The sequence below is a fragment of the Rhinoderma darwinii genome, chromosome 1 (genome assembly GCF_050947455.1).
Source record: "Rhinoderma darwinii isolate aRhiDar2 chromosome 1, aRhiDar2.hap1, whole genome shotgun sequence".
Taxonomy (NCBI): Eukaryota; Metazoa; Chordata; class Amphibia; order Anura; family Rhinodermatidae; genus Rhinoderma; species Rhinoderma darwinii.
Genome location: NC_134687.1, coordinates 447,862,196 through 447,879,196, shown reverse-complemented (window position 1 = coordinate 447,879,196; position 17,001 = coordinate 447,862,196). Strand labels below are relative to the sequence as shown.

The 17,001-nt window shown below is 41.9% G+C and overlaps 2 protein-coding genes across 14 annotated transcripts in view; one reads left to right on the top strand and one right to left on the bottom strand.

The window, feature by feature from the left end:
- DEPDC5 (DEP domain containing 5, GATOR1 subcomplex subunit) overlaps positions 1-14,614 on the bottom strand; it is a 67,848-nt gene extending 53,234 nt beyond the window's left edge. For 9 of the 10 annotated variants that reach the window (XM_075831648.1, XM_075831661.1, XM_075831670.1 and 6 more), the window contains exons 1-15: positions 14,522-14,603; positions 14,288-14,385; positions 13,426-13,513; positions 12,994-13,040; positions 12,830-12,915; positions 12,454-12,537; positions 9,658-9,707; positions 7,286-7,355; positions 7,114-7,192; positions 6,106-6,167; positions 3,174-3,243; positions 2,695-2,773; positions 701-804; positions 529-603; positions 289-423 (exon numbers count right to left, since the gene is read on the bottom strand). In XM_075831648.1, coding sequence (XP_075687763.1) covers positions 289-423; positions 529-603; positions 701-804; positions 2,695-2,773; positions 3,174-3,243; positions 6,106-6,167; positions 7,114-7,192; positions 7,286-7,355; positions 9,658-9,707; positions 12,454-12,537; positions 12,830-12,915; positions 12,994-13,040; positions 13,426-13,513; positions 14,288-14,345 — 1,087 coding nt within the window. In that variant the 5' untranslated portion in view covers positions 14,346-14,385; positions 14,522-14,603. Of the gene's footprint in view, positions 1-288; positions 424-528; positions 604-700; positions 805-2,694; positions 2,774-3,173; positions 3,244-6,105; positions 6,168-7,113; positions 7,193-7,285; positions 7,356-9,657; positions 9,708-12,453; positions 12,538-12,829; positions 12,916-12,993; positions 13,041-13,425; positions 13,514-14,287; positions 14,386-14,521 lie in introns of all 10 variants that reach the window. The other variant, XM_075831686.1, reaches the window with a different exon arrangement.
- PRR14L (proline rich 14 like) overlaps positions 14,597-17,001 on the top strand; it is a 28,846-nt gene continuing 26,441 nt past the window's right edge. For 2 of the 4 annotated variants that reach the window (XM_075831637.1, XM_075831614.1), the window contains exons 1-2: positions 14,597-14,691; positions 15,955-16,371. In XM_075831637.1, coding sequence (XP_075687752.1) covers positions 16,003-16,371 — 369 coding nt within the window. In that variant the 5' untranslated portion in view covers positions 14,597-14,691; positions 15,955-16,002. The other 2 variants (XM_075831622.1, XM_075831630.1) reach the window with 2 other exon arrangements.

Below are 17,001 nucleotides of genomic sequence, written 5' to 3'. Positions count from 1 at the left end.
GCAATAGAGGACAAATATTGTCCTGTCCTGATAAAATTCAAATGTTGTAATCTTTGTTCCGTTAAGGCTCATTCAGACGAGCGTATACGTAGTCTGTGTGAGGCCGTTAAAACAACGGGCGTCACACGGACTCATGTACTTTCAACTAAGCTTGTGAAGGGTCAGTGAAAAAATAGGACATGTCCTATTTTACTGCGTGTCATGCATCCCTCCATAGACTCTAGAAAAAAACGTAAGACTACATCTAGATAAATGTCTCCCAACCAATCACTGTATTTGCCATCTTACCATTATCAATCATGCGCTGCTTGGTAAGAATCATGAGGGAACGGTCAACCTGGAATACTCCAACACCTGGAGTGATGACAACTGACATTTGCCCTGTCCGATCAAAGTTTCGGTTTATATAATGCTTGTCAAACACTGGAAAATAAAACGTAAATGAGAAATAGTCAAGTATGAAATACAATGAATAAAACATACACTACTTTTATAGAGAGTTTTGCTTTAATAGAAAGCCACAATTACCATTGAAGGATAGATTAATGGCTTCAAGGTAGTTTCCCTGGTCAGATGTGGAGTTGTATCCTGGTGGAAAGGATTCTGAAAACAGAGAATTCAGGAGACAATCCACAATACTGTTTCTGTTTGATTGCATAATAGAGGTCTCAGATCAAATGTTATCTATACAATCAGCTACCTGCATTTTCCAGTCGCACCAGCACAGGATACTGGATAAAAAGTTTCTTAACAGTTACTAGCAGTGAGGTCCATTCCTCTCGCCTTTCATTCTGCACCACCACCCTGAGACAACAAAGACACATAGCAGGGGTCAGCAACCTTCGGCAATCCAGCTGTTGTAAAACTACCATTCCCAGCATGCCCTGACAGCCTTTGGATTAGACTAATGAAGCCTTTGGCTGTCAGGACATGCTGGGAGTTGTAGTTTCACAACAGCTGGAGTGCCAAAGGTAGCTGACACCATGCAGTGAACTTATAAACATTAAAAAAACAACACATAACATCAACATTAAAAAAAAAACTAATAATTCTTAGCCATTATGTCAAATGTGTAATTACATAGTCAATCTGCGTTGATTGTCAAAACAGACGACGGTAACAGACATGTAAAAATTTCTTGCCAAAAAGATAAAAATCGACTTCTACGTAAAATCTTTTGTGGGCGGAAAATGTATACGAATTAATTTATGACGTGGGCTTGGCCATGCCAGCGACCGAACTTGTGTTGTTTGTCTTCATTTTGTGATAAGACATTTGTCCGGGAGCACACATTTGTTTGGTTGTGAACCCTCATTGGACTCTGAACCAATTCATTCCAACATGCCTTTACATATCATCGGTTGTACAAACAACGATTTCTGTACAGTCTCAACAACTGTTCATGACTTATTTACAAGAGCTGAATTCACAGTATTACTGGTTACCAGTAGGAACAAATCGACAGGTTGCTAGACAGATATCGAACTGCTAAGCGGAGCTTCTAGAATGCATTCGACTATTTTAACGGTCAAGGTGTAAGACTACATATCCTAAACTACAAATCATGCTAACTCTGTGCAGACATATTGATGGAACATATTGACCTTGAAACCTGCAGAATTATGAATGCAGATCTGAAGTATATTGCAGGCTGTAACTCAGGAATAATGCAAGATAAATAATACAATGTACTTAAACAGTTACTTAATTTATGAAGATAAAATTTACATGTACATTGTAAAACGGTGAACATAAATATTTTTAGGTTTTGTTTTATGCATGACATGTAATAATGATTTTATCATTGATATTTTTGTGCATTTAAACTAGGCAATTATTTTTTCTCGTTCACTAAATTGTGACAAATGTTGCTCCGTGTACACTGACGAATAGCCCGAGGTTAATTGCTGGTCAAATTCTAGTAATTCTATGATATCCCAGGTGTCATTGGTGCTCAATAGTATGAACAGCGGGTTGGAGAACACTGCTTTAGGCCGGGCTCCCACATAGTGTAAACGCTGCGTAATTTTCGCAACGGAATTCTGTGTGGAAATTTAGCAGCATTTACAATAGCAACAAAGTAGATAAAATTTAGAAAATGCCATGCCCACGCTGCGGAAAAAAACCACTGCATAAATGTTAATAAATTGACCTGCAGTGCAGAATTTAATTCCGCAGCATGTCAATTTATGCTGTGTTTTTGTTCATTTTCTGTTGCGGGTTTTCCCCCATTGAATTCAATGGGGATACAAAACCCGCAACAGAAACCCAAGTGCTGCGACTTTTGTGGCGTAATCGCAACTCCGGGGAAAAAAAAAATCTTACCCAGAAAGCCGCCTACCTGCAGTCCAGCCTCCTGGGATGACGTTTCATCCCATGTGACGGCTGCAGCCAATCACAGGCTGCAGCGTCACATGCCTGCATCATCATCGTAGGAGGCCGGACTATGCGCAGAGAAGACTGAGGGGGTAAGTATAAACGGCTTTCTTTTGCAGTGAAATTAAGTTCGAAAAAAGGCACCACAATGTGGTGCGATTTTTAGGACAGAATGTACTGCGTGTTCCAGGTCTTATAGTGTTCAGTAAGAATCAGAGCATTAAACAACTATACTTAGGTCTCCTCTACTAAACTACTAAGTGATAGCTCAAACATTCACTGAAAAACGGCAAAAGTGATTTTATGGGGGTTATATACTTGTAGAAGTCTTCATAGAATCTGCCCATGTGATCCTGTAAAACGGTAGCATTATTGCGATGGGCTTCTGGAAATTCATCTAAAATGAAAAAAATACGAGACTCAGCTGTTTGCATCGAAAGGGAACATAGTCCGCAGCAGTGAGAAAGGCAACTGGTAGGTAGATACATTCAAATACATTAAGATATTAGACGGTAAGTAGAGCATTGCTAAAATAGATGGGTAAAGGCTAGCCAACGAAAAGAGGAAGCAAAAAAAGAAAAAATTTGAGGAAAGCAAGACAAGGGTTTGTCAATTGCACATGCCATAAAAGCCTGATCGTGTATCGAGAGCAATTGATCATGCGAATTTTCAATGAAGAGTCACATGTGCGGACACCTCCTTACTGATCACACTTTTATGGCAAAGTTTCTCACAATGACCTGTTTAAATATCATTTTCGGGGGATACATATTGAAAATATTTAAGTTTGTACATACCTAGGGATTTTGCATCATAAAATGTTCTAGAAAAGAGTACAACAGTGACCTCGTGACTACAGTTCTTCTCCTGGGGAATAGAAAAATGACAATCATAAAACGGACATAAAATCCCCTACTTCTTTTTTTTTGGTTATGTTATCTTTTCCTATCCCCTCCACCTGGATTTGACTGTGATATTCTGAAGAACTGCGTTGCCCTACATGACTCTATACCATGCTTTTTTATTTAGCAGTTTCCTTTTTCTGTATATCCTGCCATTTTCCTCCATCGAGGAGTTTAAGGAATATTAATAAAACATTTATTTATTTATTTTTTAAATCTTCTGGTTTTCACACTAAAACCAATTGCTAATTTATTTGCTCACCAAGCCATACACACGACAGCTATCTTTTGGGTTTTGTTTTTTTTTTTTAAAGAGGAAAAGGAGGTAAGCCACTGCCAGACATCTCTGACAGCAGCTTACCTCTTAGCACAACAAAGGCTCGGCGAAGTTGAAATCCGACATCTCCAAACGTTATTTCCTGCACACTAGCCGATGGGAGGCAATTTCAGCAGGACCCGCCAACATAAAAGTGCTTCATTAAGACTATCCCTGTCCTTCTGCCGTATTAGGGTATAAAAACATCAGAGGGGGAGTCTCTTGCTCAGGATTTACTTCTATGATCATGAACGGAGGGCCACTCATCAGGATGACCAGAGTGGCCACTGCAGCGGAAATGTCTGGCTGGGCGCAGAATCCCCAGCCAAGATAAGCTGTTAGCTAGGGGTGTCAGGAGCTGGAATCCACAGTGATCAGGTGATCGACGCATTGGTTTACAAGAATGGGATGGTCTTTAGTGAGATACCGTTTTTTTCGAATGTGTATGAGCAGCTGTCTTCATGCTTTCAGCGTTGATGATCACATGATTGCAAGCCCTGCTCACTTATACCGAGCAGTGCAGGACGCGGAGTAACGTAGTGCACAATACTATAAGACCTGGTGGCACTGAAAACTTGGCAGCCAATTTGTATTACATTTTTAGATCAGGGTGGAAAAATGGCTGCATTATAGCCAACTAAAAAGCTTTTGCCATTTTATTGCATTTACTATTGCAATTTACTTTAATGTCTACTTTTCTAACAAAGCTAAACATTTTATTCAGATGAAATTGATGAATTAATTCGAGCTACAAACTACACTACTTTATGATCAAACAATGTAAAATACATAAATCATCAAAAAGGGAGAAAAAAAAATGAAACACACCTAGAAGCAGCACAGAAGGTAACAAAAGAAAATACAATAGCCTTCCGATTGCAACAAATTAATGTCCACAAAAATTATACTGCAGATTTTGAAAATTAGTGATGACAAACTACAGATACAGTCGATATAATTTGGTTCATACCAAAAATTATCTAATGTCCATGGCCAGCTTTAGCCTACTCTCTCCTAAGACAGAACAGGTGCCATTCATACAGTGAACACTATGGCCAAGTACTGTGCTAGGAAAGAAGCAACATCTATATAGAAGGGGGAATATAGAGAACTGAAGGAATCTATAATATCCTAGAATAAAAATCAGTCCGGAGCAGATTTCCTTGTATTATGCACCACATGTTAAAGCAAAATGGGAACATATCTTTAAACCTGACCTCCTCAGGACTAGTATTCATATATAAAACACCATTCAAGTCTAAACAAATGAGGCTACAAAGTACTGCTCTATCTAACACACCAACAGGAAGGGTCAGTTCACACTGCCTTTTTGGTGCCGATTTAGACGTGAAAATTGTGTCGGAATCGGCATCAAGAAATGTCAGAAATCGCCCCCCATTGATTTTGCCTTTTACAATTTGTGCAGTGTGGCAGGGCGCATTATCCTGCTGAAAGAGGCCACTGCTATTAGGGAATACTGTTGTCATGAAGGGGTGTACTTGGTCTACAACAATGTTTGACATGTACCACCTACAGTAAAGTAACATCCACATATTGCTCAAAACATTGGCCAGAGCATTACACTGCCTCCGTCAGCTTGCTTTCTTCCCATAGTGCTTCCTTTTGCCATCTCTTCTCCAGGTAAGCGTTGCACACGCACGTTTTAAAATAAAACGTAATTCATCAGGCTGGGCCTCCTTCTTCCATTGCTCCATGGTTGGGTTCTGATGGCTGTGGTAAAGAGGAGTACCGTGGCCAGATAAGAGGAGGCGGCGTCTGGCAGGAGCTGCGGCCGCTTGTTGGGACTCATCACTTAGGTGCCATAATAACAAGATAATCATGTTTATTCACTTCACCTGTCAGTGGTTTTAGCGTTATGGCTGAATGGTGTATATATTTTACATGTCTGTTCACATCAGCTAAACGGTATGTTATTCCTACGGAGGGAGCGGGATAAGAGGCCACCATACAACATGTTGCTGCTTATCTTAGGGATCGGATTAGTTAAAAGTCAACTTGATGGCCAATATTGTGGGGTGGTCTGCCAATCACCAGACACGAGATTGTGTATGGCCGAGTTTAGGTAAACACGCATGTATTCAGTCCATAGGGACGAGATGTATGGAAACAAACCATATTAGGAAGTGCAAGCACTAGACATCCTGTTATTTGATGGATATTATCGTAGGCATGGAGAAATTCTGTCAACGCTAGATCATTGCTTGCTGTATGTTTACTTTAACAGCAGATCGCATATGTACTGGTCTTGTCCTTCTTTAGAGAGAATTGTGACTTTTAATATGGTTTCGCTTCCAATAACGGTATTGTGGGCTATTTGATGACTGCTGACTTTACATACAATTGTAATAAACACTAATAAGATTCAACAACATTTCTAATACTTTGTTATGGGCCTATATAAGTATGCGCTGTCTTTCAATTTGTAGTCGATTTTCTACTATTGAGTTGTCCTGGGTATTTGTTATATAAAAGAACATTTCAGGCTGTTACCTTCCATTTGTTGAAGAGATCAGCAAGAAATCCATTGACCGCCTTTTCAAAGTATAGATCCCCTGCAATAGTGAATTAATAACAGCTGAAGCTAGCAAATGAGAACAACGTTAACATTATCATCAGAAGAAGGCCCAATATCTAGTTGTTCCCACAGTTCCTAAGATAATTTATTTCTAAAAAATTCCTAAAAAAAAATAAAACTCCAGGTATTGAAAATATGGTATTTCTGTCCATAAGAAAGCAGATGCAACTTATGAAATACAGTATGTTCTAAAGCGAAAAAAAAAAACTAGAAAGGAACATAGATTACTTTCTTAGCTCATATCATAGGCAGTAGTCTATGTGGACAGGACCACAAAATCAGATTAGTTACAGATTAATAAACCTTAGAAAATACACATTTTCACATGGCAACAAAACAGCTTTGGAAGGCTATGGACACCTTTATATAATATATATCATTGAATATATTTTTACATATGTTAGTGGTTACACAGCCTGTGTGATTCGCCCCCTACACCCTGCAAGCTGCATTGTGTCTGCTCTCCTCCCTATTGCCACACTAATACCTTCAACCTGTGTGATCTGCCCTCGCTGAAGACTTGGATGCTTTCCTCCCTCTCCACACTCTGATCTGCTATGTACAACCTCCTCCCCCTACCTGCTTTTAACAAGGAGAGCGCGGAGGGTAGAGCAGATGACGTCAGCCCCCCACAGTAGTAGTATGTTGTCAAATTTATGTCAGACTTTGCAGCACAGCCAGCTATGTACAGGAGATATCGCAGACTCTACAGCATTGTTAATGAATACTAGTTAGAAAGTTGTTTAAGTTTAGGAAGCAAATGAACAATAAAAAAAAACTGTGTAAAGGTGTCAATAGCCTTTAGGTAAATGGGCTCCAAGACAGAATCATGGCCAAAGAGGTTAAAGATGGAAGAAGGCTTTATCTGAAAACAGTAGAGTGTTGGTCCAATGTTTTGTCCATGTTTATAGAAGTCTTCATACCGTAAATATCAAAGTCCCACATCTCGCAGCTCATTTGTATAAATATATAAACCATGGCAGAGGTGGAACGGAACACTACCTGCAAAAAATGGATTGGATTTGGGAGGGGTAGATTAGTTACATTAAATAAACAGAACAGAACGAGAGAAATATATTGAGATGAGATGCATACCCGGGAATCTTCACTGATGTATCCACATGTGACCTTCTCACTCTTCACCCATAACTCTCCTGCCTGGGCTCTACAATGCAGAACATGTAACACTCGAAATTGCACTTGTTTGTCCGAACAATAGCAATAACAATATTTAGGGTACTCCGATTATTCAACCTAGGGTTCCTCTATGTTAAAGGACAACTACATCCAAACTATGCATTGTTTCCACTGCTTTGTCAGTTTATCTTATCTAAACCTTAGCAGATGGTGAAGACCATGAATTCAAAATTCACAACATGAACATTAAAGAGGCTCTGTCACCAGATTTTCAAACCGCTATCTCCTATTGCAGCAGATCGGCCCTGCAATGTAGATTACAGTAACGTTTTTATTTTTCAAAAACGAGCAAGTTATGACCATTTTTATATTTATGCAAATGAGCCTTTCTTATGTACAACTGGGCGTGTTTAAAGTTAAGTACAAGTGGGCGTGTATTGTGTGTGTACATCTGGCCGTTTTTACTTGTTTTACTAGCTGGGCGTTGTGAATAGAAGTGTATGATGCTGACGAATCAGCATCATCCACTTCTCTTCGTTAACACCCAGCTTCTGGCAGTGCACAGACACACAGTGTGTTCTCGCGAGATCACGCTGTGACGTCACTCACTTCCTCCCACAGGAACTTCATCGCGTCAGATGAGCGAGGACACGCTGTGTGTCTGTGCACTGCCAGAAGCTGGGTGTTAACGAAGAGAAGTGGATGATGCTGATTCGTCAGCATCATACACTTCTATTCACAACGCCCAGCTAGTAAAACAAGTAAAAACGCCCAGATGTAACACACAATACACGCCCACTTGTACATAACTTTAAACACGCCCAGTTGTACATAAGAAAGGCTCATTTGCATAAATATAAAAATGGTAATAACTTGGCCAAAAATGCTCCTTTAAAAAAAAAAAGAAACGTTACTGTTATCTACATAGCAGCGCCGATCTGCTGCAATACGAGATAGGGGTTTGAAAATCTGGTGACAGAGCCTCTTTAACGATTTATATTGTATCATCTAGAAGGCATGACATCCACTCTTTTGTAGTTGTCGCAACTCATGCCCATGGTAATTAACATACTCTTGTTCAGAATCCCAAATACTGCATTACATACATGACATGTGTGAATAACTACCTAAAGGACCTCGGCAACTGACTTACCAAGACATTTTAAATCTAGTGTCGTCACATAAGCCACACGTCTATGTTGAAGTAAAAAATGACACCGCAAACTTATCACATCTATGCAATTTAGAGGTCTACCATATTCTAAAACTTTCTTCTTTTCCTTAGAGGAAACCGGTTAGCAAACTTGACATTTTTATTTTAGTAAATACTTTAATTCCCCATAAAATAACAATTCTAGAGCAAATTTTCTTAGAACTTTGTCCCACGGTTCCTCTGTTATTCCCCTTGGAAATTAATTAATAAATTGACAACTGAGCGCTACCCTTCTATTATCAAAGGGGAGTGTTCCTACACATTTTGACACTGTCCAGTCGGTGCAGACACTGTCAGGGATACACCCCATTGACAAAGAGGAATGGTAACACCCAGTTTTCAATGTATTCATACATTTCCAGTAGGAATAACACTCTGAATGCAAATATTCTGAAAAATAGACAAGCCAGGAGAATTAATTTAGTTAGTTGAAAAATGTCAAATGACTAAAAAAGTAATAAAACTGGATAAAGATGGTCATGCAATATGTACATATTACGCAGAATATATGTTACATTAAACACATAAAATTATCCATAGGCAACCAATTTAAGTCTGATCTGTCTTACAGCAATATGTTATTTTTCTAAGAAAATGTTTCTGTACCTGGATTATTACACATGTGCAGGGCTATATCTAATTGCCATCAATATGCACAGTAGAATTAGAAGACTGTGAGAATATGCAGAATGCAAAAGAATAAAAATGTATTTGTTTCTTCCCATTTTTTTCTGAGAGAGCGAGAGAAAGATAGAGAAAGAGAGAGAGAAAGAGAAAGAGAGAAAGAGAAAGAGAGAGAGAGAAATAGAGAGAAAGAGAGATAGAGAAAGAGAGAGAAAGAGAGATAGAGAAAGAGAGAGAAAGAGAGAGAGAGATAGAGAGAGAGAAAGAGAAAGAGAAAGAGAGAGCGAGAGAAAGGGAGGGAGGGAGAAAGAGAGAGAGAGAAAGAGAGAGAGGGAGAGAGGGAGAGAGAGAGAGAGGGAGAGAGAGAGAGGGAGGGAGAGGGAGAGAGAGAGAGGGAGAGAGAGAGAGGGAGAGAGAGAGAGGGAGGGAGAGGGAGAGAGAGAGGGAGAGAGAGGGAGAGAGAGAGAGAGAAAGGGATATAATGGTTACCAACCTGATTCCAGCAAACTCCACCTTCTGGGTAATGTATGCGCATGAGCTGACCTACAAGACAGTGTAATGTACAAAGTAGTCACTGTGAACTCCCCAGAATAAATTATGGAAGATATATATAGTTTTGAAATGTTAAGTTTAACAAGTTTGTTAAAGGGGTTGTCCTGTTTGAAAAGCCCATTCTGAGTTAATAGAGGGGGGTCCTCTGTTCAGGATTGTCATCTCTCGGCCAGAGAGGAGAGCGGTTACAGAGTGTCTCTTTTTTTGGAAGACATGTCCTGCCCTGCATTACACAGACAACCTGTTAATATGAATTGGCACGGAGTAAAGCTAAGTTCACACTAGCGTTGTCCCCTGTTTAGGTCTCTTCTGTCAGAGGAAGAGATTACCAAAAATCCTAATTGGAAAGCATCGCTTCTGTTTGAATTACCATTGATTTCTAAAGTAATTATTTTGTTTCAGTTGGACTCCATTTGCCTCAGTTCCGCTATGTTTTCGTTTTATTCACGGAAGCAAAAGTGCAGTCTCTAGCACTTTTGCTTTTCGTGAAAAAAACAGAAACCTAGCGGAACTGAGGCAAATGGAATCCAACTGAAACAAAAGAATTACTATAGAAATAAATGGTAATTCAAACAGAAGCGATGCTTTCCAATTAGGATTTTTTGTCATCCAGATAACCTGACAGAAAAACCCCTCCATAAGGCTTCGTTTACATCTGCCCTGACTGACACAAACTGAAACCAGAGGTTTCCATCACCATTGATTTCAATGGTGATGGATCCGGTGCCAATGGTTTCCGTTTGTCTCAGTTGTGCAGGGGTTTCGTCGTGTACCGTAGTTTTGACGGAATCAATAGCGTAGTTGACTACGGAACACGATGGAACCCCTGCACAACTGAAACAAACGGAAACCACTGGCACCAGATCCATCACCATTAAAATCAATGGTGATGGAAACCTCTGGTTTCAGTTTGTGTCAGTCAGGGCTCCGTTCCAACGGAAAGCTTCGACAGAACGTAGCCCTGACGCAGATGTGAAAGAAGCCTAAGGGCCTGTTCACATCACCGTTCGCTTTCCGTTCCGGGGTTCCGTCTGAGGTCTCCGTCGGGTGAACCCTGCAACGGAAAGTGAAACCACAGCTTTCGTTTCAGTCACCATTGATATCAATGGTGATGGAAACATCGCTAGTGGTTTCCGTTCGTCACCATTCCGGCAGGTTTCCGTTTTAACGACGGAATCAATAGCGGAGTCGACTGCGCTATTGATTCCGTCGGGAAAACCGGAAACCTGCCGAACGGTGATGTGAACAGGCCCCAACCCTGTAACATTTTCCACCACTTGCTCTGCTGAATGATGGGGCTTGTTGAAAATGTCTGCTCACTTATGTAGTCAAAGATTTCCACTTAACCCAATGATGATCAGCAGCGCCTGGAAATGTATTTTTCTTCTCCAGACAAAGCATCATTATCATGTCATATATAAGAAGCAGCACTGTGGGATTCTTTCAGTCACGTTACCTGGGGCCATGTCATGAACTGTGCGCCTTTTCCTGCACCATAGCACGGCACTTCCAGGAGTCACTACAGCCAATCAGCTGCTTGTCTGCTCGCACGTTTGGCAAGCGGCTGCCACAAGGATAGTGCCATAGCCAGGCGCACCCACTAGAGCCCAGCATACAGGCTCATAAGTAGAAATACAGATAAGGCTTATTTTAGAACAAAAATATGCCTTTACTTTACAGGCGTCAATGACGTCTGTAGATGCGTTATTACGACCTCTGCTCCTCAAAATGTAAACACTGCCCAATGTCAATTATACACAAATTTCATACAATCTACAAGAGGAGACATAGCAGCATGCAGCATGGGCAGCAAACAGGTGGTGGACCTTCTGGGTTACTAACAGATTTAGTGTAGGTTAGACCAGGGAACGGAGCCTAAGGGTATGTTCACACGCAGTGAGCAAAAACGTCTGAAAATACGGAGCTGTTTTCAGGCGAAAACAGCTCCTGATTTTCAGACGCTTTTTTAACAACTCGCGTTTTTCACGGCCGTTTTTTAAGCTGTTTTTCAATGGAGTCAATGAAAAACACCTCCAAAAAGGTCCCAAGAAGTGTCCTGCACTTCTTTTGACGAGCCGTCATTTTACGCGCCGTATTTTGACAGCGACGTGTAAAATAAAGGCTCGTGGCAACAGAACATTATAATTCCCATTCAAAGCAATGGGCAGATGTTTGTAGGCGTATTAGGGGCGTTTTTTCAGGCGTAATTCGAGGCGTAAAACGTCTGAAAACACTGCGTTTGAACATACCCTAAGGGTATGAACTTTCCCAGAAAGAATCCACAGGTCGCTAATACAGAATAGTCACGGTTAGCAACCACTGACTTGAAGACAGGCTGGAGAGGAGAGACAGATCCCTAGTCGTGCGTGAGGCGGGGTCAGGGAAGGCAGAATTCAGCAAAACCTATTGCTCAGAGAAGAGTCCCAGTCCCCTTAAACTAAGTCTGTCAGCTTAATATCCTGCCCTAGGAAAAGGCAGCAGCTACACATCTGTACTCCTAGCAGCCAGAATGGTTTTGTGCCATTTTTGCAATAGGAGTGCTGAAAGAATACACGGGACTGTATCCTGACAGCGCTTCAAATAGCCAAACAGCATAGGAGTACGAACCTGTAGCTGGAATACGCTGTCCTTAAATAGGACAGAATATTAAGCTGACCTTTTTTACAGGTTTTTCTAACCCCAATAAAAAAAAGTTATATACATTTTAAAATCTGATACATATTTTCCCACAACTTACTAAACTCTTCTTCAGCCTCCACATGTCTCCACGTCCTATGTATTGATCCTTAAAGGTTAGCTCCACTAGGTCAAGTGTAATATCCTAAGATAACAGTCGTGTTAAAAGAAAACATACGAAAAACATTAGAGTGGGTGGAAATAAACATGTTACATCTCAATAGGACATCTCCATCAATCTACTGACCAATAACCATCCCAATAGGTTTGACAAGTGGAGTCCACATGGAGCGTCTACTACAATCAGTTTGCGATCAGTTACTATGACAGAACCGTAAAGCCCATGCTACAAATCTAAGAAAAAGCAAAATCTACCTTTCAATGTTTTCCTGGAGCACATTCTCCAGGTTCTGACCTAGTACTACGAAGAATTTTACCTTTGGGTCCACCACATTGACGTGAACATCTTGGTAAGCCCGGAGCCGAAAGACTTGAGCCACTGTCTGATCAACACTGACAGTCTCTGCGGGGAGAACAAATGGTCAGTTATAAATCCAAAGAAGAGGGGGAACATGTCGAGACCGATAAAAGACAAGTATACCTTTCTGCAAATCTTCCTTTAGTGACTTTACCTGCAGTAAAAGAGGACTGGAGACACAAAGAACATGATGAAGAATCTTCGCACATAGCAAACAGTATCAGCCCACCCAATTCATCACCCTCTGGAACGTAAATATGTCTAACGTGACATTGTATACATTATTCACCAGCTTCGTCACCTCTTCAGTATGAGAACCTGCTGCTCCCCGGGCCTTGCAAGTATGACTAGGGGGAGGGGATACACTGGCTTTAAACCAAAATTTGAAGGTTTGACTTGAAATGTGCTTTAAAATCCCTCATTTATAGGGTTCAGAAAACGTGGTTTGGGACGTTCCACACCCAATAGAATGGCTTTAGGAATGCCACATTTCTGTGGCTCTGTCACTACTGGCTGATCTGCCATCATATGTCACATTTGCACCTATTTTCTCACCTGTACTCATCATTGGGATGGGCAATCTCGACAATATCGCCTAGCTTGATATGTGGGAAAACCTTGGGGTTTATTACCAGTTCATCATCTGTAAAATAAAGTGGAGCACAGTTTATAAAAGCCGCCAGCGTAGTCATTTCTTTACTACAGCCTGTGCCTGATGCACCATATGCAGAATACAGGTTACAATACACAGGGCTATATTCTGGTGATGAATTCTCGGTCATCCAATTGACTGAGCTTTGTCCCATTAGTTACCATGTGACAGCCCAAACTTGTGGCCCTTTAATAACAGCCCCATGCACATACTAACTTCTGTTAGCTAGGGCATTACCCTAAGAGCATGGGCTTTGTCAAGTAACAGACGTCCTTTACCCAGATCATTCCCTGCTGCAGTGAGAACTACCAAGCAAGTAAGACACAGGTACTTGAGATGTCATCGTGTTACTGTGGTCTTATCTCCTCTCAGACTGTGGTGTTCTTACTATTCACTTATAACGGATCAGTCGGACAACTTCCATTTATTCTAATGGAGTGTGACCATGCATGCACAGATTACAATAAAACTGAGGACTGGATTGGAATGGAGATCATTACTCCTTGAGATCAGCAGGGGTTCCAGTTGCTGGATACCACTTATCTGACAATCATGATGTGATGGACATCATAGAGTAGTTCATTATGGGAAACTGTATCACTCCTGCTGTCCATCACTTGTCATTAAAGATGACAATCGCTTACGTCAATGGGAACATGGAATTATTGATACCACCAGCATTCTGATCTATGCATTTAACAAGTGGAATGGTCATTTATGTGGAGATCTTCCCTGACAAGTCCCCAGCAAGTTGTGTGCTCTCACCGCTGCCACCAAAGCCCTTCTTGTGGATAACCAGCTTGTACACTCTGTTGGTTCTCATGTTGGATTGCACCCTGATCCTGGGCACAGGTGACTCCGACCTGCAGAGACATGGAAACGTGAGAGGTGACAGCTGTCACTCAGGAGGTCAGAACTGACAAAGGGGCGTTTAGGGCGGTCGTGTAGGCGACAAAGAATTGCAGTCAGCCCGCTCATTGTACTGAACGTATCACCTACCGCTCTCCAGCCCGGAGCGGATACAGGGCTACATCGGCGGAAGCCCCGGGGAGCACTTTAAAGCTCACACGTGACGTTCTGCCGGAGGTGACGTCGGGGAAGTTGACAGGAAGTGAGGTAATTGGACGTTCGGGAGGAGATTCTGACGGAGCCATGGAACGGCTGAGAAAGTGAGAGCCAGGGGGAGAGCGAGAGGCTGGATGGGAGGAGTGATAGTCGGGTATGGGGCTCTCACATACCGGGGGGAGGGTTTGTTTACAGCCGGAGACGCAGTCAGACATCTGGGCTGTCACGGCTGAAGATTAGGAGTCTGGGAGTGAGCCGGCTGTACTATATAGAAGTGGCTGTGATCAATGACAGGCTCTATAGAAGTTCTACAGAACTCCTATCCTGCTGAGCATGGCAGGCAGAATGGGCACATGCCAGGCAGAATGGGCACCTCGTTCCCAGCGTCTCACCAATGTCTGTCAACGGCGTTCCTATTTTTTATAGTGGCAGCCCTCGTCCTCTGCGTGTTCTGCGTCTTGGTTCAGTCTTCTAGAAAACTGGATGGAACTTGAGTGGACGTTCCGACCGTAAAAACGACAGTAAGCGGTTATACACTGTTCACTTAATTTTTGAGGCTTGCGGTGGAAGTATATTCCCAACAGAGGCCTCATATGGCACCGTATGGGCGTACAGTGGCATGCGCAACCCGTGGGCTCCCATGATTAAAAATAAATAAAGTTACGTGTTTTGTTTTTAATGTAATTCCTCTTTATATGAAAGGGCAGCATACTATTCTTTCCTGTACGGCTTAAAAAAAAAAATTAAAAAAAAAGATATACTACTGTAAACCTGCCCGGCGGATGCTAATAGAGGGCTCTTGGCATCCATGTGGTCATGTGGACTCTATAGATAAGCTTTGACGTATGCGCTAGAGGCTTTTTCGTCACGTATGCTGAGCGTTATGTCAACAGCGCCTTTACCATTGTTTACGGCACTGAAGCAATTGGGTCTAGTCATTGGGAATTGTTCCATCAGTAGTTAGTGGTTTAGGCAATGCTTCTAGGGGAGAATACCACTGCATCGCCTGTAATTACGGGCCCATTCAGTTGTATTGCTACGGATGGGTGTCCGTGCCGTAGAACTGTGCTGGGAATTATGGAGCATGTCCGTTTTTTCCGTGTTTTACGGGCCGTGCTCCCATACTTTGTATGGGAGCACGGCCCGAAAATGAGGACGCCTGTCAGCAGCCGGCCGTGCCCGCAATCGCGGGCCATGATTACGGGCACAACCGTGTGCATGGGGCCTCAGGGCTTTGCTCCTTCTACTGCTGTCCTGTAAAATATACATTTATGGGTCTTGCTGTTTATGGTATTCTATAATGTTTTATGCAAGGTAAATAAATGAACATTGGAGTTACTACGGTTTTTTTCCTTCATTTGTTTCAGGGACCAGCAGGCAGATTGGCTAACTGCCCTTCAACCGAGCATATCATAATGTTGGAACTTGATGTTCTGGAGCAGAGACCTCTTGAATCTTCTGTGAGCAGGACTGTCACACCCTGGTGGCCTGTACTACATGTCCCCTTCATCCTTGATCTCAAAATTGGTCCCGATCCAATTTCAGATCTGGGTAACCTGGATCAGCTAGCACTGCAGGCTAATGTGCAGGAAACACGCGACTCACTAACAGAAAGTAGTGAGGACACCAAGGATATCTCGGCGCCAGAGCTTGTCTCTTGTGCTAGCGAAAAAGACACCGGAGAGCTGTTTATTTTAAACTCTGCTGTGATGTTGGATGTGGTGGAGAAAGTGACCCCAATGGAGATCTGTGATTCTACTGAGAACATGATGCTCCAAGAAGCGGTACGTAATAATTTATATATTCTCTACTTTATTTTATAAGTTAAAGGGTGTCTAATTTCAAACTTGCCCTCTTATAGTAGAGCATCTATAATATGGTGAGGGGGCTCTTATTTTAATGTATCACAATAAAAGACCGCATCACAGAATTATATATTTGTAGTGACCGGTCAGAAGTTTTGATCGGTGGAGGTCCGAGCACAGACACCCCCACCGATCGCTAAAACAAAGCGACAGAAGCGTTCGGGTGAGCGCTGTGCTGCTTCATTTCTGATTGGCTCTCTTCGGAATGCCGAGCCAGCAGTGTAGAGGCTCATAGACTTTCTATTCAGCCTGTACACCGTTTTCCGGCTACCAAGAAAGGCCGATCAGAAACAAAGCGGCACAGCACTCACCCGAACGCTTCTGTCGCTTCGTTTTAGCTATCATGGGGATCTCAGTGCTCAGACCCCCACGGATCACTACTTATGACCTGTCAAAGGTTTTTTAAAAGTATAGTTACCCTTTAAGATACCCTTTTTATAAGGTGCATATGCACTTTTTTTTTTTAATCAAACAAGTTTTTATTGATAATACAACATCTGTTATACAGCCTTTACATTTCTTACAGTACTTTACAAAAAACATATAAAA